Source organism: Oreochromis niloticus, linkage group LG10 (genome assembly GCF_001858045.2).
Source record: "Oreochromis niloticus isolate F11D_XX linkage group LG10, O_niloticus_UMD_NMBU, whole genome shotgun sequence".
Classification (NCBI taxonomy): domain Eukaryota; kingdom Metazoa; phylum Chordata; class Actinopteri; order Cichliformes; family Cichlidae; genus Oreochromis; species Oreochromis niloticus.
The window spans coordinates 18,575,708-18,602,976 of NC_031975.2; the positions used below are offsets into that span (position 1 = coordinate 18,575,708).

The window sequence follows — 27,269 nt, forward strand, 5'->3', positions numbered from 1 at the left end:
CTCCTGACCTTCTCCATTCATACTGATGGTGTTTTGTTCTTAATGTTTTCAAATTTGGATTCATCACTCCATAAGTTCTTGTGTAATTTGACAGACCTCAACCTTTTTGCCTTGTTTCTCTTCCTTATTAATGGCTTCTTGACAGCCATCCTTCCACTGAGACCATTTCTGATGAGGCGTCAGTGAACAGTAGATCATCTGAAGGATCAGATGCATCTCTCAGGTGTTGGGTCAGGTCTTTGCTATACTTTTCCCTGTTTCTTAATGGCATCTGCTACAGATAGACTTTTAGCCTTTCCCCTTCTTCTTTTGTCCTCCACTTATCTATTTTCCAAAATTTTTTTAAGGACACACTGCACACCATGACGTGCAAAAATGCTATTTTATCTCTGTCAAACAGTGTTATCTTTGGCATTTTTCTAGATTCAGCAAAAGTTTTGTGACTAAAGATTAAAAAAATTTAAAATGGTTCTTTGCCAAGTTGTTTGTTATGTGTAGAAACAACACTGGTTCATCCCTTGAGTCAGGTGACTTTTTGTGCTTAAATGATTCATAGGTCAGAGTTCACTGTCTTAGCAAACAAACACACAAACAAACAAAAAATATTCCTCTGAAAATGCTTAGGTACAAGGACTGGACCAAAAATGAATGACAAAGCAATCAGTGTCTAAAGAAAAACTTCTTTAGACACTGATTAGACCCTTCCGAAAGCCTGAAGAACTATTCAAGATCACTTTAAACATATTATAGCGAAACACGATTCCCAAGAAACACAAAAAATCTAAAGCTTTCTAAATAAAATGTAAGAAATCAAAATAATAATAAAAATGATAAATTTGGGGATAGTTTCTTTCGAGTGTTTGGTCTCAGTTTTCTAAAGCAGACAGAAGTCTATTAAAATGTTTATTCAATAATGAGCTGAACCTCCTCAAGAAAGTGGGGGGGGGAAATGGTGAAATGTTGCAAAAAATGTTAAGGTCCAGCCTCGAGCTGTTCTCCTATTGGCCCTGCGGCGCACCACGTGGTAAGGCAGTCACGCGCTTTCCAGGAACCCGTCAGGAAGAAGAAAAACAAAACAAACCCGAGAGAGCTTTAACAGCGTGCGGACTCCATTGAAAAGGGAACGTTATTATCTCCAACACGGGAACACACACGAGGTCCAACACCGAGAGAAACGTGTGCGGGAGCGTCCTCAAAGTGAGTACGACCGTTTTTCATCCGTTTCGGGGGAAGTTTGGCTCGGCAGCGGATGGGTGTTTTCATCGCCGCGGCAGATTAGCTTTGAAGCTAACTGTCGGTCGGTTGTTGTTGTGTATCGGGCTTCAGCTGGGATGAGGAAGGGGGCGGACGGAGGCCATACTGACTGAGGCTGCAGCTGAGAAGGAAGCGAGACTGTCCAGTTCCGCGTTAAAAACACAGCCAGAAGGAATAAAGCGCAAACTGTTTGGTTGTTTTTTTTCCCCTTCTTTTCTTTTTTTGGACCGCAGTTTGTCGAGCTCCTGTAGGAAGTGGAGAAATGTGGCTAGCTAATGCTTTACGACGAGCTCAGGTAAATTTCGATCACCGAGCCTTAAACCTGTCCACAAAAAACAGACTGTTTAGCTGATGTAGTCCTCTAAAGTGTAGTGGGTCAGTTCGCAGAAGTGACTGATTCTGGATCAGCGTGGTCAAAAGTGTACTTATGTAAGAAGATTGGCTTGAACTCTACTTTAAAACTACCTACAATCATCCTGCACCGCTTGGAATGCACTTAAAACTACATACCATGCCTTTATATGTGTGGCAGAGCAATGGTAGACTGTTTGGAGGTGTATTTGTGGTAGGAAAAGCCTCGGTAGTCGCGTGAAACCCCTTCTACTGTGACTTTTTGCAGGCAGCCCGAAGTCTCATTAAGGTACACGCCCCCCAATGCACAACACATCGAGAGCAGCTGGAAAAAAACTCGACACAGCCAGAAATTTCCATGTGGTCGAAGGCAAACAGCAGACTTATATTTTCACCGAGGAAATGGCCATAGTGACGATTTATTAGTGTTAATATATTACTTTGGGTTTTCACCTTAACAACTGCTCTATAGTTTATCGCCTGGATTGGGCACTTAAACGTTTGATTCAGTGTTTCTTCTTCGATATAAATGACTAAACGTGCCCCAGATTGAGGAGTCGTACTGCAGTGCTGCGTTGAGGTTTTGTGGTAGGTGGTGGATTTTACTTTAAATATCTGTGAAACACGGTTATCTAGGCCACGGGCATGTAGGCCTCCAAGTTGTTTATCTTCTGCCTCAACCTAGGCTGAATCCAGGCTGTTTGTGATGAAGCAGCTCCTTTGATTGACGGCTGCGACGGCCATTCGAGGACACGTAGAGGCGGGACATATTCTCAGCTCTGCCAATGGAGGATTGGGATTACGTGGGTGTTGGCACAGAATGGTTAGTTTGAGGCTTTGTTTTGCTTTGCTGAGGATCTGTGATGAGTGCAGTGACTGGTGAGATACTGGTGACATTTATGGGTTTACTGGTGTTTTGTAATAGGCCATTTGTAATGTACACCACTCCGGTATACTCCGATGATTGTTTTGATGCGCACGCTTTTGCAAAACAAATGCATCCACCACGAAGTGGTGCAAAGATGTGCATGGAAGATATTTAGGAAGAAGCAGATAATGTTTGCGTCTTTGTGCAGGGTTGATGTTACAAAGCTCACCCTGCATTCATCACCTTTTATCTGTGCTTGATTTTAGTTATGAGTGCTCCTTTTAATAGGATGAAAACATCTGTGTTGTACTATACAATTATCAGGCCATCATATGCCTCAAATACAGGGTAGTTTTAAAAAATGTCTTCCAGCATGAAATACTGATTTTGTTTGCTTTTATCATAAATAATTTGCAACCATATGTTACTGAAAGCAGTGCTTTCCATGAACAGGAGAAAAGGATCCTGGATAGCAAAGCAATTTTACCATTGAAGGAATGCTGGGATCAGAGCGAGCCAAACCTAATTACCCAAAAGGCTGTCCTGCAGTGCTGATAGTGAACTTGCGATTGATTTGAAAATATTTTAGACTGAACTAGTGTGCTGGTTTGTTGGGGATCACCAGATTTAAGTGTTTTGTTTGTTTTTTGTTTTTTTTAAATTGTTTGTTTTTTGCATTTTAACTTTGTTTGTTGCAATCTTGTGACTGCTTTAAGACCTTTAAACAGCTCTTCTTTCTGTATAGTTTCCAAATCATTCACGTTAATCAACGCCTTTCAAAGCAGACCTGTCTTGGCAGGAGAAGCGGAGGTGGCTGAGTTCCATGAATTTTTGCCACAGTGGTATGCATTATGTTTGTCTGTGACAATCCAACTGTTAATTCAGTTAAGTTTCACGTCTCATTTTTTTTCTTCTGATCACGTGCCCGCCCAACACAATGACTCTCTGTCCTTCTGAAAGGCAGCCAGCCGGCCTGCAGTTTTGGAGCTGCTGTGTTACCTGTAATCTTCTTGCAGGTATGATGTTGTTGACTAAAATCAGGCATCTGAAGTGAAGTAGGCGTCAGCCATCAGTGCTTATGTATAGTGAAATGATTGCTGTTTGTCAGATGCTGAATGCAAAGATTACTTTTTGTTTTGAGCTGCAGGGTTAGTGAAAACACTGTTATAAACATATTCAATTTAAAAAAAAAAGTGTCTGAATCTTCCCATGTGAAATAGCTGCATTAGCTCTTTCCCGCATAAAGACGACATTTGACATACCCTTAATGATGAATTTTGGCACCTCAATATACATCAAAGAAGACGTGCTTTGAAAACCATTAGGATTTTTTCTGGGTTTTCTGTGGGTAGCTGCATAGGCAGAGACCATCCTCACTAACTTCTTGTGCAAACCCTGTCATTTTGTTCTATAAGCAAGCTTGAAATATGACAGAAACCTCTCAGTTCAGAAAAGCGAAACAAGAGTTAAGATCTGTTCACTGTGGAGGATGCTGAGGTAAAAGCTGCTCAGTAAACTGAAATCAGTCTCAAGATTTAAAAATCAAATCTGGGCTCATGCTAAAGTTTAAAATAACAGTTTTTCATGGAGTTTGTAAAAAACTGAACATTTTTTTCTTAAAAATGCATGAAACTGATTTCCAAATATATAAGAGCAGAGAGAAAGAAATGGATAAACATCTGTTGGTACATCCTTAATAAACACAGCTGCTTTTCTAATGTTGGTATATGTTTTAACATGGAAAATCTCAAGATGTAAGATAGTTACCTAAATGTGAGAAGCAGCTTCCCTAAAGTTATTAATATTTTTCTCTGTCAGAAGACAAACACTGTGATCATTTATCACTAGGTGATTCCTCTGAATGGCCGACACATAATCAATAATTGCCAGCTCTAGTGACAGCTCTGTGCCTGTACCACTTAGTCATAAACTTATATATAAATAAATAATCTCCAGCCTTTAAGCACAGTTGCCTGTCAGTGAGTGCTCATACTTTGTTTTCTTATACGACTTATGGATTGGTGACCTTCTCTGATATTTGCAGACTTCCTCACATGTCCGCGCTCAGAAACAGACTGCTGTCTCATGCTTGTTATCACTGTAGGGATCATGGGCTGACTGCTATCAGTAGGTAACTCATTCCAAATAAGACACTGCTGACTGGCCTACTTGGACCACGTCCAGTGTTGTGGAGAACGAGAGCTGTTTGCATGATAGCGCAGCTCATGATTTGAGCTCAACACTTAACTCCCCCCCTTTTTTTCTTTTTTCTTTTTTAACCCTCAGTGCACTGAACTAATAGGGAAGAGAGGAAACAAACGCCACTGGGTTTTAAAAAATATGATTTTTTAAAATGCTTTTTTCCACATATAAATGTCTGAAGCTTCAAAGTTAATGGTCGCCTTTGAACGCTACTTTCCCACAGATCTGTAGATTTAGCCTCAGCACAGTGACACATGTTGCACTCTCACACTTATAGTCACACTTTCTGTTTTGCTTTTAATTTTAGTAAATGTTTCTGGTATTGAAAATGCAGCAGTTTCGCTATCGGCTCATTATTTGCTATCGTTTTAATCATTCAGTGCACAAGCTGGTGATGAGAAACGAGGAGCAGGTGTTGTTGTTACTTTTTAAATTATCCTTCATTTAACCACAAGTCTAACTATTGAAAATCGCCAAGGCCAAGATGGGTAGCAGGTCAATTGGCACTGGCTGCATACTCTAGTAATACACACATGAATACACAGCAAAGCACACAAAATAAAAATACACACATAGGTGAGACACATTCATTATAAACACTAAAAATAAGGCAGCTTAAAACTTGTTTTAAATGTGGGAGAAACCTTTGAGGGAGGTTTAAAAAAATGACACCAGGGATTGCAAATATTACCCATAAATAACTGCAGGCATTAAGCGGATACACCAGCGTTATGATCAGTTTATGACTGCAAGGCTTACCTTATGTTTGCTTCAGTCATGTGGCCTAGGTGGGTCTGTATGCTGCTTAAATGGGATGAGACATCTCAACATGTGTTATTGTTAAAATGATATGCTGGCTTGGGCTACTCAGTGCACCACAGGTGTATAAATGGTGCAGGACAGTCTCTCCATCTGATGGGATACATTTTTTAAATAGTCAAATGCAAGGCCCTCTTTCTGAACTATGGCCAAAGTCTCCTTCTGAAGCCTGAAAACAGAGCTGTGCCCAGATCAGGTGCAGAGTCAGATCGTCTGAATTACAACCTGCTAAAAGCTTGTTTTGGTATTTTGTTGACTTCACAAGCTTTAATAAATACTAACGGATCAGCTGTAAAATGTTGCATTCAGTGGTATTTTTCTGCTGGTTGACATTTATATCAATCACCCAGTGTTTGTTCATTGTACACAGAAACAAAAACAACTATTTTAAGCATTTTGTAGACAGGAAACCATGGATTTGCAGTGAAATAGCGCTATGACCAAATAAGCCAAAATTAGTTGCCAAGAGTTGTTATAGAGAACAATAATTCATATTGTAAAAACGGTGTAAAGCGTGTGAGCAGAATGATGCAGCCACAGTGCATCCTAGCAGCATAATCAGAAGTCATTTACGTTACTGATGTTGAGCGCTGTGTTTTATTACTTGGACAGGATGGGTAAAAGCTGACCATGGGTTCAAACTCAACCGAGATGTAAACATTATGCTGCAAAAAAGCAAAAGAATCTGACCTGTTGAGCGACTTTTTCTATCTTCATAGCAAGCCTTATAAAAGAAAGAAAGCAAATTTTTAATGTTCCGAAAAGCGGCCTTGGAGGAAAAACAGAAATGATTGAGCTCGTACAAGAATGCTGATATAAGCGGAGGTTGCTGTGGCCTTAAACAAAGCTCAGTCCTAAAGTACAACACCTAATGGAGGCGCTTTTATCTCTGAAGTCCGACCAAACAGAGAGAGGAATTCTTCTTCTGGGTTCTTGCAGCCTGCCACAGTGGGTCATAAATATCTGGCTCTGCATCACAGCCTGTGTCACCCACTGGGTAGTGAGTTGGATTAAAATGTGCTGCTGGAAAAGATTCAGTGCTGCTTCGACTGGATAACGGTGGCTCATTTTCCACATGTTTTTGAGAACCTCTGGTTGTGGACACGGGCTTTCTGTTTCCCCTCTGTGATAGCAGCGAGTTTGGATTGATGCTGTTGTTATTGTTCAGGCCATATATGTCATCACTCTGCTTTTTTCTCTAAACATGAAACCAGAATCAGCTGCCCAGGAAGGAAGTGCACATCATGATATGGTAATAAGAGAATTTGTATTTCAGAGGAGGAGGAGCTTCCAAATATATTCTAGGTGACCAAGGTGGTTTGTGTGTACATGCGTGTGTGTGTGCAGAGGCTTGTTTACTCACATGTGCATTGATGTTGGTGAAGGTGTTGCTTTTACAAATGCATTTGTCCCAGAGGCGTGCACGGCTGTGTATTTTTTTTTTTTTTTTGCCCACTTCCTGTCTCTATGCAAAAGTGTGTATACATAGCTCAGGGGTGAGAAGTTCATTTGCAAGAGGAAGTGATGTTGTTATCTTGCTCAGAGAGGAGTGTGATTCGTGTGTGATATTGTGTTGACAGATTGCGGCTGGGGTCGTGTCTCCACGCAGACTCTCGTGTGTTTGCTATGCAAAAACAGCAAAAGGACCAAAGATCAATCTAAATGTTGCCGTCGTTTGGTGATGCAAGAAAGTGAGCGAATGACAAACAAGCAAAGAATGAACCAAGCTTGATGATGGTGAAGGAGGTAATTAAAAAGGTTGCAGCTAAGCTTGATGCGCGGTTGACTCAGAACAGATCAGATTAACTGTGAGCGATTGCTTGGCAACATTTGAGTTTGACAAAGAGGCTGCTTACCGAATGTTTGATGAGGACAGGGATCAGAAGGTGGGACAAATTTGGCAGAGAGTTGCTGTGCACTTTTCGGTGCTCCGTTTATAGTCCCGAGTCATAGAGACTAATGATCTTTACCCACAATTTTTAGTATTTCATGTGTGTTTTTCTTGCTTGCATCAATTTTAAGTCATGCATCATTTATGTCACAAAGTTATTTCAGTCTGCTGAATATTTTGGCTGTTGTTTGATGAAACAGAACCGAATTGTTTCTGTATACTTTGTTGTTTGCTTTAACATTACACAGTTTACCATCCTGTGGTTTCGTTTGAGAACAAGAACCAAACACGGCAGCTGTGGTTAAAATCTACTTTGTTTTCACTTCTTTTGATTTTAATACTTGCTCTCTGTGTGTTCTTCTAACCACAGACCTGAAGCTTACAGAGAACCGCACCAGACCACAACAGACCAGACCTGACCAGGTTGAGCCCAATTATTCACAGTCTCCCTCTCCCCCTCCCCTGCATCCACCAGCACTCTGCGATTGTTTCCCTCAGCAGTAATTTATTGTGCTGATCGGACAACCTCACACCACTGGGACTGGACAGGAGACCCAGAGGTTCCCACCACTGGAGCTCTAAGCTGTGCCTGGCAATGCCTCAGGTAAGAGGTACGACAGGAGGAGGGGAAATTGTGCCGTCGCTGTTGTTGTTTTGTTTTTTTCCATGAAAAAAAGGTTATTTCCTGCTGTTGAATATCCTTAAACCCATGAACAAAAAGTGACTTTATTTTTTTATTTTTAAATGGTCTGAATGAACTCTCCACAAAAATCTGAGACAAAACTTCATGTGAGCAAGTATGCAAAACACCTGCGGATAGACAGAATCATAGATGTGAAACACGGTTCAGGGGCTTGAAAGAGGAGAGTGACTGACCCCAGTGCTGTATGATGTCTGTAGACCCTGCATCCAAACAGCTGCTGAAGCCAGATGGGCTGACTGTGAACGACTTTCTCAGTCCTTCTAAAAAAATAAGTGCAGAGTGCCAACTCTGAGCAGGCTTTAACATTTTTGTAATTCTCTGCGGTGCCGAATTAATAGCAACATAGCAAAGTCAGCTCCCGGAAATGATGGTGTCAGCCTTGACAGTGTTTGTTTTTCTTTTCTTTTTTTTCTGCTGTTCTTTTTCCTTTTTTATTATTCGTATTAGATACCACAGGGACTGTTTGTTTCTTAGGGTTTTGTGGTATCTTGCAAAATGTGCAAGTGTGTTGTGATTGCAGCGCGTCTGTAGCTGCAATCTTATCAAATAATTCCCTCAGCTGTTAGAGTGAAGAACAGGGGATGCTGGTGGTTTGTTGGGCTGAGACACGTGTTTAACTTCAGCGCTAGAACAAGAATAACAACAGCAGCTCTGGAATAATATCTGTAGATGTTAACTTTATTGCAGATATAATAGTAATGGGTTTTACTTTAAATTGCAGGAGTGTTTTTACAGTATTTTCTATTGCTGATGGAAGTTTTTTTTTTTTCTTGATGATGATGGAAAAAATCAGAGAGCTATCCATTATTTTTCACATATTAGATCACTGATATACTGAATGTAACATGATTTTTTTTCTCATAACCTTTAACTACTTTATATTATTCTCTGTCAAAGTCATGGAGCGTGTCTGGGAGCATTACAGGGTAGCAGGTGCTGTTGCTTCCTGATGCACCTCTCAATAGCCATGTTTGTGGGTTATACTGATTATTAATCAGTATGGTGTGCACGCAGACACTTCCTCTGATGTTCCGATGGTGGTAAAATTATTCTTACTTTTCATGTCTGTTATGTCGTGTTTCGGTGTCCAGTGTGGCAGTAGAGGGGGAGCAGAATAAAATCAGATATGAAAAGTTGTCTGTATGCGGGAGCTGATGGAAAATGGAAAAAAGGCTCCCATTCATGTATTTGATTACGCTTCAGTGCCCAGCTTAAGTTTGCTCAGTTCATAGTTATGTGTTTGGGCACAATAGCTGCAGTGTTTTTGGTTGTTTTTTGTTTTTTTGTGTGCTCTAAATGCAGAAAAAATGTTATTTATTTATTTATTTGCTGTTGACATGAGACATGACTGCACAGTCAGTGCTTTATCTTTTCTTTTCTCTCTCATAAATGCACACTCCTTTCTGTTTTAGTTTTTAGTATTATTGTTTATTGAAATACATCTAATGATTATAGGAACATTGGAATGACAGATAATTGTATTGTGATTGATTATATTATGTAGGAATGATGAGATGCAGAGTCTGTCAGACTATTTAAGCAGTAGAGAAACAGCATGAACTCTATATAAAAGATGGACGTAGCCTCAGAATGTGTCCCGTTGATTAGGCAAGACTCGTCTTAAATGCTTGAACTGAGCATGTTGGCTCTCACAGTGCATGCTTTCATGTTAACGACATACCATTTATAAGGTAACTCCACTTAAGTCATAGCCTCTTTAAGCCTTCTTTTTGATTCAAAATGGGACAGTATTTTCAAAAGCGTCATGAGCATCATGTCCTAGTCAAGTTCATATACTGAGAGAGCTGAGGCTGTTTTCCCATTAACCAGTTCTGGCCTCCTGCTAGCCATTAGAAAGAATGCAGGCTCAAGGAACTTTTAGTCTTTTATATACAGTCTTTGAGAAATTAGCAGCTTCATTACAGAGTCTGCCAACTTGAGAACACCAAGTATAAAACTGAGAAACCTCCTCAGTAATAATCTCCGTTACAAAAAAAAAGTGCCTCCAGAGAAACTCATTCAAGATCCCAAAAAGCTGATATTATGTAAAATATACAGAAAGAGTATTCAAGGATTTGGCAGGCATGAAAATTTTTATAATTAACAGTAAATGATATGAACACAAATTTATGCTATTAATTGTGAGGGGCAGCACATGGGAGCAACAGAAGACTCACGATTGGGTATTTGGGGAAAAAAAAGAAAAAATAAGCGTATTTTTTTTAAGTACCGGTAAGGATAAGGAGGTGATCACCACTCTGTGAAAGACTGTGTGGGCAAATTGAGCATTTATTAGTGTCACATTGCAAAGAACTGGATAATGTAATCATGTACAGTACAAAATATCCCTAAAAGATTCAACAGATGATGCTGAAATCAAGGCAATATTGACTGGTGATGATCTTCAGGCCAAACAAACAAACCAAAAAAACGGCAGACATGATTTTTTTAGTGCAAATCACAGCATGAGCTCGGGAGCACTTCTGAAACCCACTGTCTGTGAACACTGCATCGATAAATGCCAGCCTGTTTTTACACAGGTCAAATGCATTTGTGATGTGATGCATCTGGGAGGTGCATTGGTAACTTTCACTTCTGTGAAACCCTTTCAAATAAGACAATGTCAAACCGCATTCTGCACATATTCCAAGAGCACAGCTCCGCAGCAAAACAGTCCCGCTGGTAAACCGGTCTGTGTGCAGCAAATGATAGCTTCATCTATCTTTAGAAATTGAAGTCAGCTAAACTGTGAACTTACATAATTCAAATAACTGCACTCAAGTCGGATTTGTGTATCCACTCAGCTGTTGTACAAACCTTGATCATAATGACACACAAATACACACAGAAAACACCTGTAGCTTCCTCCGTCTAGCTTATAATAATTCCTGGCAGAATTGAAAGTATGGCACACAAAATGTAAAAAATAATAGTAATAACTTTAGTTTTATAGGACTTTTTAAGACACAGTTACAAAGTGCTTCACACTTTGGATAAAACCGCACACTAAAGTCAAGTGTACATGTTCAAACATATTGTCTTACATTCTTTCCTGCATGCACACTTCCATACGCACATGTTGAAAGAACAAGAGAAATAACAAGAGAAATATATGGGCGAAGGTCCTTTAAAAATGAGTTTTCATCAGTTGTTTAAAACAACCCTCAGTCACAGAGCCAACAGGCTGAAGAAGGCTGTTCCACAGTTTAGGAGCTTTAGCCTCAAAAGTGTGGTCACCTCTACATTTTAACATAGGAGGATGAAATAGTTAAGAGACACTGATCAGATTATCGGAGAGGAATAAGGTCTCAGCAGCTCTGCTGTATACACAGGAACCTGGCCATATAGAGCTCTCTCTCTCTATATATATATCTCCAACGTTTTCGGAGACGTCTGTTACCCACCTGCTCGATAGCTAGCCGGAGTTCAAGGCTCACTAGAGCCGGTGAGAACAGTGAACTCCTGGCACATCGTTTTCAGACCCCACGCGGTCTTTCGCTACTCACGTTAAACATGATATATAAGTCACTTAGATAACCTAAAAAATGTTTTTGTTTGGCTTTTTTCTGTTTTATTTGTTCCTGAGTAAATCGGTTTGGCTGAGATTAAAGTTATAGTTTTCACACAGCTGAATAAATGTGAAACAGAAAACCAATTAAACAGAAGTGTGAGATGGTAGAGAATTTACTCCAATGTCCTGTTATATTTTAGATAGCAAGGAGCAATGGCCAAGTTTATTAAACTCCACCGATACAATTTGCAAATTTTATTAAAAGTTTAATAAACTATCATCTTGCCTTTATTTTTGGTTGGCACATACCTTAAATACTTCAGGCTGTAAGTTAATGATAGTTATATAAGAGCAGATGCATGCTGGTGCAATAAGCTGTACGTTTTACGTTCAGTGGATGCATGATCTGATTAGTTGACTAATTGACAAAAATAATCGGTGACTGGTCGACTACCAAAATAATCGTTTGTGGCAGCCCTACTGCATAGCAATTGTAGGAGATACCTTTGAAAAGAGTAACATAAAGGAAGGAGAACTGGACCAAGGATTGAGCCCTGAGGGACCCCACATATGAGGGGCACTGATGAGGACATGTAGTTATTAATATGACTTCTGAAGTGTCTGTCAGATAGTAATGATTTAAAAAAAACAAACATCTGATAACATGACAACAAATGTTACAAAACAATATTCTTTTAAACAATACTCTTTTAAAAACTGAGCAACATTAAAAGGAAGACAAAGGTTGAACTGAGTTTATCAGATTTTACTTGTGTTGATGTGCATTGTTGTTTAATCAAGTGTTTTGGTTTTTTCCCCTGTGTTTGTTGCAGCCCAGCGTCAGTGGGATGGAGCCTCCCTTTGGGGATGCCTTTCAGAACTACTCGATTGCTGACCAGGCTCTGACCAGCACTGAGCTGCTCGCCACCAGCTCTGACCCAGATTTCATGTACGAACTGGTGAGTAGACACACACAAAGACGTAAGACCTTGGTAACCACGCTTTGAATCCGGCTTCTTTTCACATCAGTCACAGCTGCTCATGCTGAGCTGACACTGAGTTGCATCCAAATGAAGGATCCGAGTTTAAAGGTCAACAGCAGCAACTCAATATCCTCCCCCATCACAGTCACAACAGCTTTCTCAAAAAAGAAGAAGTTATTTTGCGGCAGTGAATGTGTGTATATACAGTTATATTGATTCTTGTTAAGTGCTACTGTTGCTCTAAAAGACTTTGATGTTTTTTGACAAGTTTATATATATATATATATATATATATATGTATATATATATATATATATATATATATATGTATAAAAACACTGAAAGTCACCAAGATTATTCTAAACATATACATACTCAAGTAGCTGAGCTGTGAACTAAGAAGGTTTTGATTGTGCAAAGCCACATTTATAGATTCGCCAGTGGAGACCCAGTCTCTGCCAGCGGGGCTTGATCAGACACAGCTGCTCAAGGGTCAGCTTGGCCCAAGCACCCCCAAAAATATCAAAGACCAATATAAGGTTACACATTACACAGCACACTGTTTAAGGGGCCACGGAGCAGGAAAGCTGCAGGAAATCCAGTGTCTTTGTTCTGATTAAAGAAAACCATATTATAAATGTTCCAATTCTTCTTTTTCTAACCTAACATTGACTTCAAGAAACCTTAGAAACCAAAGTTATTTCATCAGTTTAATTTCTCAATTCAGCATCTTTGCTTCGCTGGTCTTCTCCTGTAAACATTTCAAATTGTGAAACTTGTTTGAAAATTTGTTAAATCTGTGTGCGATGTCTAAATAGAAATCACTGGAACAGTCAAGCCAAATTGAATCAGGGACTGTCATGTAGGGCTTTGCTGATCTGAAGTTGGTGGGTATAAATCGGTTAATTTATTTTTCAGTCCGAGTTGTTTTTGACAAGAGTGCAGTGGCACAACAGTGTTACTGTGGTGAACTAATGTTTCCCTAGGCTTTTAACATAACACATATAAACAAGCCAAATTCATTTCCTGTGATGATTCTCACACAAACTATCAGCCTCGCATTTGGTTAGTTACGGCTAGTTATTAATTGCAAACAGAAAAACAGGCAGGATATCAGTTGGGATGAAACAGAAGGCAGTTTGGTTTTCTGGGATGCTTCCGTAGAATGAAGCTATTATTCATGTGATAGATAATACCTGTCAAACTATCTGCTGCAATGGCAAAAGGCCTTCTTCGCCAAGATTCACAATTGAAAATATTGAGGTCGGATGTGATTCCTCACCATTTACAGGGATTATTTCAGTAATGGTGAGAAATCCTGAGGTTTCTAGAAACGTTTAACGAATGCTGCCGTGGACTCGGCTTAACTTCCAGACTGGCGTTTATTGAAACAGAGACTCGTGTCTAATTGTTTAGAAACTGTCTGACATTTGCCAGGCTCACAGGCAGGTGATATGAAGCACCGCTCATGCTGTCAGCTGCAGGTGTCTGCCTTAATTTACTGTCCTCTGTAGACTAAACAATAGTGATTGACTGCTTCACTCTCAATTTCTTTCACCATAGTAACACATTAATGAGATGATGCTCTGCAGGATGACCTGCCATCTCCTTTAGTTAGTTTATTTATCATTTGGTGTGACACCCATTTATTATTAAAGCAGCACTAGTTAGTCAGGGTGCAGAGTTTTCCAAGCTATTCAGCACAGTGGGGTGGTTTTTTCTTCTTTTCTTTAACAAGCATATTGGAAATCCTGTCTGAGGCTGCGTCAGCATCTTCTGCCCTTTTATGCAATCCCAGACTGATTTCACAATGTTGACATCAGAGCTCTGTGGGGGTTGTACCATCTGTTGCAGGGCTCCCTGATCTTGGTCCTATCATGCAGGTTCCTTATGGCTTTTGCTGTTTGGGACCGCTGTGCAGTGAATTTCCAGACAGTCAAACACCTGGTTGCTGGCATTATGTGGTGGCTTGTTATCATAAATGTCTTTTATAAAAGTTAACTAAATCATTCAATAATGAAATCTAAGATAAGTAGAATTTAATACAACATCACCTACCCTACCACCTGCCTTGATCAGCTCTCTGTCTCTTTAAACACTTTGGAGGAATTTAAAGGTCTTTTTTTTTTTAAACTCAACAAAGCATTTAATTGTTACAAAATCTCACACAAGGTCTAATCATCAGATAAAATGAAATGGTGGCACTTCATGTCCAATAGGTCAGCATGACTTCAATGTGAAATCTTCACTGGTCAGTGCCCTTGACTCAGTAACAGAAGAGGAGATTGTGGGAATATTTCACATTCAGTTAGATAGTGAAATGATGACACTGCATGGATGAAGTTTGGGAGGAAGGTGGTTGGTGGTTTGATCTCTGGCTGCTCCAGTCTGCATGCCAAAGTGTCCTTAGGCAAGATACTGAACCTCAATTTGTTCTCCGATGCTTTCATTGGAGTGTAAATGCATGACTGTTGGAAAAGCATTTAGTTAGAAAAAGGTGCTCATATGAATAAGGTATGTTGTATAAAGCACTTTGATTAGAGTAGAACCAGTCCATTTACCATGATCCTTTGTGTCTGGGACAAGGACACGCACTCTAACTTTACTGATCATCCTATCCTATAACAGCTGCATCGAGATAATTTTTTAATTTGCTGCTCTCTTCAGGACAGAGACATGAGCCACCAGCAGAGCCCCTGTGGGGACAGCATTGTGGGGATCGGGGATGGAGGCAAGGAGGTTGAGGGTTGCGTGGACCAGCTAATGGGTCTGGGTGAATGTGAGACAGTCTGCAGCAGCTCGGCGTTCGAACAGTGGGACTCCTACTGGGAAGACCTCACCAGGTACTTATTATTTATTCATGTTTTGCAGCTTTTTTTTTAAGGCCATGTTAAACAACAACAACAAGTAACTGACACATAAAACTTTGACCTCTTAAACTTTGTGAAGCTGGCGTGGTTTGTAAATGAATAACTAGCAGATACTTTATATAGTGCTTTTCACAGAGTCACAAAGTGCTTTACAAAATCCAATACAGAGCATACAAAGCCAGACTTAAAAGCAGCAGAAAAATGGAGCGAATCACTGACTCTAAGAAAGAAGCGAAAACGAGAAGCCCTAAGCAACCGTTGAAAATGCACAGGTCACATATTACCTGTGTCAACTTGAATATTCAAATCATACGCAAACACATCCAGTGTTTGATCAACAAAGTTCCGTAAAGTTGACTTTGTGGGTTTTTGTGTGTGTGATAGTTTCTTATAAATTATGTAATTTTTAATTTTTCTGTCTTTGCTTTGAACCACGCGGGTTAGGTGACGGAGCAGAAAGTGTTGAACTATTATGAGATGCATTAACATGTTGTTGATCTGGTTTATTTTTCATGTAATTTGCTGCTATTAAGATAGGTTGGCTTCCTGCATTTTTTAAACTAACATTTAAAATCTGAAACTCACAGTTATGCTGTATTTTTAAACTATTATTTAGATATTTCACCTTCATCTTACTGTGGTCACACCAGGTTTGTAGTATGAGGAGGCTGTAGTGGGACCCTGCTTTTTATAAGCTTACACCTGATTTTAGCTAAATCTGGTTTTAGTTAAATCTGTTGTGACGTCAGTCAATGAGCCTCATGAGAAAGGTCAGAAGGCTTTGAAGGTTTGTACAGAAGTAGAACAGTAATTGTGAAGGCCTGTCCTTTTGGTCTCAAATAGACGCAGCAGATGAGGATTTGAAGCAGATAGTAGGTTAGCTGGGAGGCAGGAAGTGGTTTAAGAGGCCTGTAAACAACAAAGTAGCTGGCTGCCGCAGTCTCCTGGGGTCTCAGGTGATGCTCCGTCTGTCCTGCAGCTACCCTGATGTTTTGCTGGCAGAGTAGCTTGTGTACTCCCCTCCCCAATGTTGAGTGCAAACTGAGGGCAGCCTACTGTCTCTGAAAAACAAAGTCCATTAAAACTGGGGTGGAATAGTGTTGGTTGTTGCAGGGTTTGAAAAATCTGCTGCATACAGGCTTAGGTTCGGGTTATGCTTAAGTGGAACAGAGGAAACTGCTGTATCTTTTTTTCTAATGTGCGAGCCATACTTTCCAGCTTTGACTAAGAATGTGTGTTTCGGCAACTTTAGATTAATTTTGTTATATTGTTGTGCTCTGGTGCACCAAAATAACGTTTGGTGCTTGCTGGTCTTACCAAACTATAGTTTTCTTCACCGCACTGAGAGTGCTGAGAGAGCCTCAGAGCTTCCTGTTTATATCTTGTGGCATGAAGAGGCTTCACTGTTATCACTGGTTTCTCATTGAAGTTACAAACTTTAAACTAAGTTAAAAGTAAAGTTGAAAAAGAAAGTTGAACAGTTACAGATTTTCTCTGAAATGTTCCAGCTTGGAAAAATGCATTTGTCTCAAGCTCTGCAAAGATAAAAGTGAAAGTGGAAGAGTCACGCTGTGCTGTGCTGTTTAACTGCTATATCACTGGACCATTGCCATCATGTGACAGGCTGCCATTGCAGTTCTAAGTAGAGACGAGTGCACTTCCACATTTAGCATCCCCTCTGTGGGGGAAAACAGGTTTTCACTGCAAGTTGCAGTAAATGAATATTTCCATTACTGGTTTTTCTGAACATTTCCAATATTTCTCTTCAGTCAGTTACTCATCTTCAAGTTTCATATATAACAGAGCAGAGCATGAATGTTTAGCATGCTGAAATAATGTTTTAATAGTTTTTCATGAATAATAACTTGTAAATTCTAGTTTTTCTCTGATGATCATGTTGATCGGCTGATTATTGTATTTGCAGGGTCATTTGCATGGTAAAAATATGCATCAACAAGCTACTATTCTAAAGATTTAACAAGCTTAGGTTATTCAAATGTAGACAAAAATAGGAAACAGCTGCAATGCAAAGATGCAATGAAGATACTATGACAAGAGGGCAAAAGTTTCCACTGTTGCTAGTCTGTCTCTCTCTCTGTATTTCACAGATACACACGGCTGGCCAGCTGTGATATCTGGGGCACCAAAGAGGTGGACTTCCTCGGATTGGATGACTTCTCCAGTCCTTACCAGGACGAGGAGGTGATTGGTCGAACTCCGACGCTGGCTCAGCTCAACAGCGAGGACTCACAGCCTGTGGGTGAGACGCTCTACCCTCCCGCTGACCTGAGCTTGCCCCAGACTCAGTCGTCCCAGCTTCCCTGTCACAGTAAGACTCTCCTGGTCCCCGGCCAAGGATCAGGCCCCGGCTCTGTTCAACCTTCACCAAGCTCCACATCCTCTTCCCGTCCTTCGCGCAGCCTTCTCCCGGACTTTCCTGAAGGCTCCCAAAGAGCAACCAGACCTGTTCCTTCCAGCACTGAGACTATGGCTAAGACTCAGAGCCACCTCAGTCTCACCCAGGACCATGGTCATGCTCAAATAAAGCCCATGGTGCGTGGAACCAAAATGGGAGCCCCAACTTCCTACAGCTCTGACTTTGTGCGCAAGGCTAAAGTCCGTGTCAGTGCTGTACATAAGACCCAAGCGGACATGCCTCCCCAGACGGATTTTGAGAGGTCAGATCCCACTCTACCTCTCTCCCAGCCTCGAGATGAGAAAGCCTCTACTTCAGCAAGTGCCGCCTTAGTGGGACTTCCTGGTGCTGCCGCCGCCAGCTGTTCAGGCAGCCTGGCGAGCTTTGAAAGGAGAGTAGAGGGGACAGCGAGGAGAGAGATGCCTGTAGGCCGGTCTGCCACTGTGCCTCAGCTGGTTGAGGCAAGCCAGGCTCTGGAGACCAGCACCTCTGGGCTGGTGATCAGCGATGGTGTTTGCAGCGGGGCTGGCAGTCTTTTGGTTGTTGAGGGTACGGAGAAGACCAAGGAAGAGGAGCACAACTACTCTCTCTTCCTGACCCGCAGCAGACTGGGCAGCAGAGGCCACCCCCAGATAGAGGAAGAGGAGGAAGAGGACGAGGAGGATGAGGAAGAGGCAGAGGAAGAGGAAGGAGATGGGTTGGAGCTAGAAGACGAAGACCATGATGAGGGTTTTGGCAGTGAGCACGAGCTGTCTGAGAATGAAGAGGAGGAAGAAGAGGAGGAGGACGAAGACTACGAAGCAGACAAGGACGATGACATGAGTGACGCCTTCTCTGAGCCAGGTAGCTACTCTCTATAATCAGCTTGTCACCAAGTAATATGTTAACGATGCTTCAAAATAAATCTTGAATTTAAAATAGTTAAAGTGATTATTATTACCGTTATTTTACCAGGTTGTCTGATTGAGATTACAATATCTTTTAAAAGAGAGACCTGACCAAGATAGGAGCCATACGACCCAAAACATTAAAAAAATTCTACACATACAACATAAAATATAAATCCACAACAAATACCCATAACAAAAAGCATTAAAAAATTAAGCGGCTAAGCGTGAGGTCAAGTAATTTGATTGGACATGTAAAAAGGCACGTGTGGTCACATTTTCAGCAACTATAATATCATTGAAAGTATAAAAGTAATATGATACATTGCTACATTACAAGCAGATGATTACAGTATTGTGTTACTTGGTATTTGGTGTCACCACAATACTGAATACACCGTCCTTTTCTTTGTCTCTGTTTGTCTCTGTTGCATTAATTTCCTCCCCTTCCTTTTGCGTCTCTCTCTTCTGCCTCCGTCAGGCTGTGACATGGAGCTGATGGAGGACATTAAAGGGCTCACAGCAGGAGTCTCCAGCCGAAAGAGAGGAAAGCGCCGCTACTTCTGGGAGTACAGCGAGCAGCTCACCCCCTCCAAACAGGAACGCATGCTCAAGCCGTCCGAGTGGGACAGACACACGCTGCCTAGCAACCTGTACCAGAAGAACGGGCCTCTCCACGGTATACACACATGCACAACTATATATGCATGCAGGCATTATTAAAGTCTCGCTTTGAGTTTCAGTTTGATATGGAATTAAATAATCTTTTGCATTTAAGTGTTTCCGACATTTTATTTTACATGCCCAATATCGGCGTAAAAATGATCGTATACGGCTTTTAGTGGATAATGCAGAGTGATCAGAGACAGGCTGGTCGGATCGGTTGGATTTTCCACAGCAGCAGCTGTGCACAGCATGTTGCAGTCATGCTACAGTTTGAGTAATCACATTGGAGTTACTAAATAAATAAAAGATGCATATTTTATTTCACACATTAAAGGATTCCTCTATTTAAAAAAAATGCAGCAAACTATTTCTCTTGTATCCTTATTCTTATTTATTCAGTGTTGTAAAGGGAGTTCTTTAAGTTGAAGAAAATGACTCATGTTGGATTTTGATCATCATAGTTTCAGGCTTTTAAAAGTTAAGGTCATGGTCAAAAAGTTGTTGTTTGATGATTAATAATTAGGTTAATAATGCATCCCCCCACCTGTCAGAACCACTGTAGGTTACCAGCTGTTCATGTGTGGAAAATCTCTATTTAAAACCAGATCAAGCAATTTAAAAAAACAGAGGTACACTTGCAGTTGGCTGGTTAATTTGAAGTACCATGTGCACAACTCCTGTTTGTTCATGTTTTCGAGAACTGAAACATTTAAAATGCGATTGATGTCTAACTCCTTTGTTTTGGTGATCGTTACAAAGGAAAATACATGCTGAAGAAGTCTCGACGCACAGACGTGGAAGACCTGACTCCCAATCCACGAAAGCTGCTGCAGATTGGCACAGAGCTTCGTAAACTGAACAAGGTGATCAGCGACTTGACTCCCGTGAGCGAGCTGCCACTGACTGCACGGCCACGCTCTCGCAAGGAGAAAAACAAGCTGGCCTCCAGGTAAACCACGCATTCATGTGTTCGCTGTGTACACATGACAGCTGGAGAACAGCCATATGTAAAGTCGTGATGACTGCAACAGTATTATTTTCAGAAGGTTTTACCCTCTCGAGCCTGATTGTAATAAAGATGCTGATTTGAAAATAACCTCTGTTTCTCAGTGAGATCCTCTTTCCTCCTATTGATTAGAAACTCTTCTTTCTGTCTGTGTGTTGCAGAGCTTGCCGTTTAAAAAAGAAAGCCCAATACGAAGCAAATAAAGTGAAGCTCTGGGGACTCAGCACAGAGTACGGTACGTTGGCTCTGACGCTACGTGATCTAAATTTTTACTAGAAACAACATCTGCATGTATTTTTTCTTGCACTGTTGGCAGTTCAACGGCAACTTAATAGACAGTGATGACAATGACTGTTATGACATTTTACTTGTTTTTCTTTTCTTTGTCAGATTAGAAATAAGATCGTGATTGATAAGAATAACTAAATAACTGCTCATACTTGTCACCAATTTAAAAAGAAAATTGTTACAGTGTCTAACCAGAAGACAAAAGCACAGAATTTTTTGTGAATACTTGTTAGTGAATAATCTGTGGTCAAACTTGTGTTTTCTTGCAGACCGGCTGTTGTTTGTGATCAACGCAATCAAGGAGGAGATAGTGGAGCGAGTGGAGGACTCTTCTCCGCGTCCAACCAACATGTCTGACACTCTGGAGCGACTCATAAAGGAGACACTTGGTGAGAATCGAAAAGAAACACAAGTTAAGCCCGTATTATGCTTTCTGGGGTTTTATCACTTTATTTTAGTGTTGAAGCTTTTTGTTTAGACATGCAGATGTTCTGCATATTCACAAAGCCCAAAATCCATGTCAACAGGAGTTTTTATCTTCAGTGTGCCTCAACTGCTTGAGACACCTCGCTCGCAGTCATGAGGCAAAAGATCCCTGGCTGAAAGTAACATTTAGACAGCATCTGAACACATACAGTATCTCACAAAAGTGTGAGTACACCCCTCACATTTTTGTAAATATTTTATTGTATCTTTTCATGGGACAACATTGAAGATATGACACTTTGATACAATGTAAAGTAGTCAGTGTACAGCTTGTGTAACAGTGTAAATTTGCTGTCACCTCAAAATAACTCAGCATACAGCAATTTATGTCTAAACCGCTGGCAACAAAAGTGAGTATACCCCTAAGTGAAAGTCTCCAAACTGTTCCCAAAAAGTCAATATTTTGTGTGGCCACCATTATTTTCCAACACTGCCTTAACTCTGTTGGGCTTGGAGTTCACTATAGAGCTTCACAGAGTGCCACTGGAATCCTCTTCCACTCCTCCATAATGACATCATGGAACTGGTGGATGTTGGAGACCTTTTGCTCCTCCACCTTCCATTTGAGGATTCCCCACAGATGCTCAATAGGGTTTAAGTCTGATGACACGCTTGGCCAGTCAAGTACCTTTACCCTCAGTTTATTTATCAAGGCACTGATCTTTTTGGAGGTGTGTTTGGGGTTGTTATCTTGTTGGAATACTTTCCTGTGGCCCAGTTTCTGAAGGATCATGCTCTTCTTGAGTATGTCACAGTACATGCTGGAATTCATGGTTCCCTCAATTAACTGTAGTTTCCCAGTGCCAACAGCACTCAAATAGTGACGCATGCAAGGCAAGACACACTTGTCTTTGTACTCCTCACCTGGTTGCCGCCTTCTGGAATGATAGCCATTTGATGCACCTCCAACCTCTGCAGCAATGCTGGCAACATTCATACATCCATTTTCAAATGACAGCCTCTGGATATGACACTGAGCATGTGCACTAAAGTTCTTCGTCAACCATGGCGAGGTTTGTTCTGAGTGGAACCTCTCCTGTTAAACTGCTGTATGGTCTTGGCCAGCGTGGTGCAGCTCAGTTTTAGGGTGTTGGCAATATTCTTATAGGTAGGCCGTCTTTATGTAGAGTAACAATTCTTTTTTTCAGATCCTCTTTGCCATGATGTGCCATGTTAAACTTCCAGTGACCAGTACAAGAGAGTGCGAGAGCAATTCAACACACCTGTTCCCCATTTGAACCTGAGACCTTGTAAAACTAACATCTCACATGACACCAGGAAGGGAAATGGCAAATTGGGCACAATTTGGACGGTTTCACTTTGGGGTGTACTCACTTTTTATTGCCAGCAGTTTAGGCAATAATGGCTGTGTGTGAGTTATTTAGAGGTGACAGCAAATTTACACTGTTGTTCAAGCTGCACACTGACTACTTTACACTGCATCAAAGTGTCATATCTTCAATATTGTCTCATGAAATGATTTGACAGAATATTTACAAAAATGTGAGGGGTGTACTCACTTATGTGAGATACTGTCCAAACGCAAGCACTGCACTTAGCTACGTCTTTACTATCATAATAACCGCACAGCTGAAACGGTCACCAGGCATCATCAACAACACAAATATAAAACCTCTTTGGTTTTTGAGTCAGGGACAGTGCAGGAGCAGGACGGCCGCCATCTTGAGCGGCCGAATATTTCTATTCAGGACTCTTTGTCTCTGGTTACAGTTAGTAACCGACACTCTCTCGCCTCTTTTGCTGGGCTAGCTGACCTATCTGATCAGGCTGGGTTTTATTAGCATGTGGAGGCTTAACTCGTTACCCCATAAAGACGACATATCACAGCCTCCTCTTAATAACATGTTTTACACCTCAGTATGTGTTAAGACGTGGTTTGATGACAATTAGAATAGTTTCTGGGTTTTTACAAGAGTAGCTGCCGAGGCAGAGTCATTTTATTCTATAAGCAGGCCTGAAATATGACAGAAACCATTCAAGTGAGAAAAGAGAAACAAGGGTTACTGCTAGTAAGGTCTCAAGGCGTAAAGAGTTAAAGATACATTTTTAACTGTTAGACAGCTACAGCGATTTTCTAAGTTAGAAAAACTAATGTTTTTTGAACACTGAACCATGTAAAACTTAAAATGCTGGACCCCAAATGAAATTGCGGACCTCTAAGTTAGCATAATATAGGCTTTTTACAGTTGACTGGTCACCAATCAGTGAGATGCTGTAGTTTACGGTGACTGTGAACAATAACTGAGAATGTACTTAAAAATAAGGTTTAATTGAAGGTATGTTAATAACTCAGTCCTGTTTCTGTAATACTACAGTCTGTAGTTTACTGCTAAACAAACAGTTAATCTAAAGATTTAAGAAAAGTTATCAAATATATTTGATAATGAAATATTGATATAATCAGTGATGGATCAAAGTGATATAATAATCACAATAAACAGGCAGATGTATTGATTATATTCATCCCCATATTCAGTCAGTTATAACCTTCACAATAAGATAAGCTGAGTACAAGCATACAGCAAATTTGGAAGAACTGCTAAGCTTGGTGTATACAGACAAACATAAATAGTCATACTATTGGAATAAAAGAGTAATAAAAATGCCTTCTATGCGATGATAAATAAAATCAATCAATCAATCAATAATAATAAATTGATAATCCTAATGATAGCAGCTTTAATAGCTCTGGTAGGCAGTGAAAATAGATCGATATAATAGACATATTTTATTTTAGACATTGAAATAAAGTTAACTTTACTTTAACTATTTAGTAAATAAATAAACATGTGTAATGTATCTTTTTGTATCTGTGTGTGCAGTGCCATCACCTGTTGCTGGGCAGACTTCAGACTTCGTCAACAAGATCTTGGAGAACACAGGACGCGGCGATCCCACCGGCGGACTGGTCGGCCTGCGAGTCCCCACCTCCAAAATCTAGACAGGCCGCCGTCCACTGAGGACTCAGTATTACGATCGCGCTGTCCTGTTGTAACTATGCTCCCTTCTGCATGCCCCTACAACCCAGACTTTCATGCACATTGTTAGTCACACAAACACACATACCACTTCCTGTGTGTAGGTATGTGTGCTTGTTTTTGCCATGCCACCTGTATGGCATACACCCTAGCTTTCTGGCTCTGCGTGCAGAGTCAGCGCATCACAGTTCTCCCAACTCATTGTGAACGTCCGTTGGGGGGAAAAAGCGCCTCTAAAAGCAAGTGATGGTTAGGTGTATAGCTAATAGCACGTCCTAAATCCACTGGTGATGATTAGATGTGTTTAACATAGCATTGTGTAGGGTTGTTTCTGTTGGAGGCTGAGACAAACAGTCGCATGAGCGTAACCACTGGAATACTTTCACACGTTTGTTTGAGGTTGTAGTGACAAAGGACGAATTTACATGAAAAAAGTTCCAGTTATCATTTCTCAGAAGACTTTCACCTCACATGGCAACAAAAGTGGACTTGAGGTTGTCAAATTAACCCAATGGAGTAAAGCACCTTGATGAAAATGGCCTTGTAAGCTGCAGTGGAAAAAAGCGGCTTGTTCCGAGGCGTTACGGGGTGGCAAGAAATATTTTGTATTGAAGGCCTAAATATGTTCATGCCATCCCTGCGAAACAATAAAGCTGAAAGTTATCATTAGAGCTTTTATTAAGCAAGAGGCATCCTGCTGGTTTGAAGCTCGTGCCAGGCAGGAGGAAGCTTAACGGCTCATAGTTGACCATGTGGAGAGGAAGCGCATGTAGCATGGTGCTTTTTGGCCTTGTGCTGGTTATAACTGGACTGCGTGGAACAGACCAGTGTGGGATCAGACAGAAAGTGAGGAAGATGATAATGGTGGTGCTGTTGGCGGCGATAGAGATGACATAAACAGTGATCCATCTCCTCCAGGAAACTGTAAATAACTGTGTCTCCCAGCGAACGGCACCGGCTTCCCTTTTTTGTACAGTAGAGACGACCAGGCAGTTTGGTGTGTTCATACTAGTGTTTGATCAGAGTTCTATTCATTGTGCCTTGTGTATGTATGTATGTGTGTGTGTGTGTGTGTGCGCGCGTGTCTCCGTAAGAGCAAGTGAGTGTGAGCGGGGCTGAACGAGGAGAGGTGATCGGCCAGAACTCCCAGCCTAGGAAAGGACTACTTATAGCGAGTGCGATGAGGGACACGCTGGTGGGGTCTTGTTGTGTCTTTCAGCTGTTTCGAAGATATTCTGAATGTACATAAACAAATGGAAGCTCTTGTCGCGTGATGCCACAGAGTCTGTGTATATAGGAGGGCTCTGCAATAGATTACTTTTGGTTTTTGGTACTTTCGTCTTTGGGGATTTTGGGGGGGGGTTTAAGGATGACAGATATTTTTCTTTTAGAGTTACAAAAAAATATTTGCACACTATCTTTTGATTATGTTTTGTACCAAAGACACATGCAACGAAATGGCGACCAGCCAGTTAAAGTAAGGTTTTGCACAGCTTACCTGACGCCGTATTGAATGTAAGATTTGTGGGAGGGTCAGGGAACTTCATAGAACTGTGAAATTAGCTTGGGTCCAATTCTGTACAGAAAAGGAACATTCATTTGCTTATTCTTCTTCTTCTTATTATTATTTTGAATCTAAAATTGAACCCCTCTGTTGGCTTCTCCAGTAGATTTATTGCTTAAGGAAGCCCTTCATTCCTGAACTGATTCCTCCCTCCACCTGCTCATTGTGTTAATGGCGCTACCTAGGATGAATACCAAGAGTGCTACTAGATAAGCTATGTTACAATTTTCTTTTCTTCTTCTTTTTTTTTTTTTTGCTTGTTAAAATTTCACAAACAGTAACCAAAATCTTATGTTCCTGTATCACTTGTTTGATTTCTGTATGTAGATGAGGTCTATAGACAAATATATTAACTGAATATTGTACATAGAAACATTAATGATATATCTATGAATGGTGAAACGCCACTTTTCATGACAATTGATTCATTTTTAAGCATGACACATTTCTAAAGCCTATCTTTGCTTTGAGAAAGTTAGAGTAAACAACAAAAAAACCAACACAAAAACCAAAAAAAACATGCTATTGTTATATTTTTGTATTTTAGCTGCCTGCTAGATTTCCTGTTGGTTTGGGAGTGTTTGTTGGTCAGAGGTGGAGGTGTTTGGCTGATGGTTTGATCTATAAGCTCCACCCTTTCTCTTGTTATTAGCTGGCTGATTTGAAATACAGAGAATCAAGACTGGATTTATATAAAACACAATGCCGCGAAGTGCTGGTCTACTTTGAGTGGTCTGTGAGGGGGAACGTTGAAGTGCCGCTGTTGGCGGTTCTAGCATGAGGGCAGATAAGGAGCGAGACACAGTGTTGTGTCAGATGGTGTAAGAAAGCCAGAGCCATCTGAGTCTGGCTGATCTGGATTCAGCGCTGTCGTTTAGATTTTCATGCATACAGCAGCGTGCAAAAGTCTCGGCGAAGATGATCTAACTGATCTAAACAAACAAAAAAAAGACGAGCAATGTAAAGAACTCTAAGCTTTAAAAACGAAACATTGCTACAATCATGTAAATTAATAATCTACATATAATACTCGGAATCAGTGTAACAACAATAAAAAAAAAAAAAAAAATCTGGTTGACACTCCTTTTTACTCCAAGCAACATCATTACTGCCACCCACTAAGATGAAGTAGATTTATCTGTTCGCCTTTTTTGCTGAGGAAATTCAGCCCTAATAAGAAAGAAAATACACTTATCAGGCTACAATACTGGTCAGCTTCACCTTTTGGTGTCATTTTGATATAAGAGGAAAATAAAAAGATAAGGCACAAAGTTAAAGATGGATATCTTTAACTTTGGATATCTAATATGATTTTCATATTAGTCCACTATACAGAGTAAAACTTTCCAAGGAGCCCAGACTTTGCATCCTGTTGTATTCTGTCTTGAAGCATGAAGCTGCTTGAATTGTGTATTTTCCTGAGATTGTCGTCGCTGCCTCTGGCTTTGCTTTGCCGAATTAAATCTCCATGAGTCATATCCTTCCTGACTGGTCAGAAATATAAA

General features: G+C 40.6%; 1 protein-coding gene across 7 annotated transcripts; it reads left to right on the plus strand.

The window, feature by feature from the left end:
• The first annotated feature begins 1,018 nt into the window (after window positions 1–1,018).
• crebrf (creb3 regulatory factor) lies at window positions 1,019–26,181 on the plus strand. Of its 7 annotated transcripts, none has more exons than XM_019363685.2 (13): window positions 1,020–1,197; window positions 2,291–2,428; window positions 3,219–3,315; window positions 3,434–3,489; window positions 7,756–7,989; window positions 12,433–12,558; window positions 15,250–15,425; window positions 17,561–18,711; window positions 19,237–19,434; window positions 20,181–20,370; window positions 20,589–20,662; window positions 20,985–21,104; window positions 24,045–26,181. In XM_019363685.2, the coding sequence occupies exons 5-13, from the start codon at window positions 7,981–7,983 to the stop codon at window positions 24,161–24,163; spliced, it is 2,163 nt and encodes a 720-aa protein (XP_019219230.1). In that variant the 5' UTR covers window positions 1,020–1,197; window positions 2,291–2,428; window positions 3,219–3,315; window positions 3,434–3,489; window positions 7,756–7,980; the 3' UTR covers window positions 24,164–26,181. The 7 variants fall into 7 exon arrangements, with proteins under 7 accessions (XP_013127900.1, XP_019219230.1, XP_013127897.1 ...); XM_019363686.2 differs by lacking the exon at window positions 1,020–1,197 and adding an exon at window positions 1,931–2,193; XM_013272443.3 differs by lacking the exons at window positions 3,219–3,315; window positions 3,434–3,489.
• Window positions 26,182–27,269: the final 1,088 nt, after the last annotated feature.

What these genes read in the sequence shown, in the direction of transcription:
- crebrf (XM_019363685.2), top strand. An exon ending in TGACGCCTTCTCTGAGCCAG is followed by an intron (nt 18,712 to 19,236) that starts GTAGCTACTCTC and finishes TGCCTCCGTCAG; the next exon opens with GCTGTGACATGGAGCTGATG. An exon ending in GGGACTCAGCACAGAGTACG is followed by an intron (nt 20,663 to 20,984) that starts GTACGTTGGCTC and finishes GTTTTCTTGCAG; the next exon opens with ACCGGCTGTTGTTTGTGATC.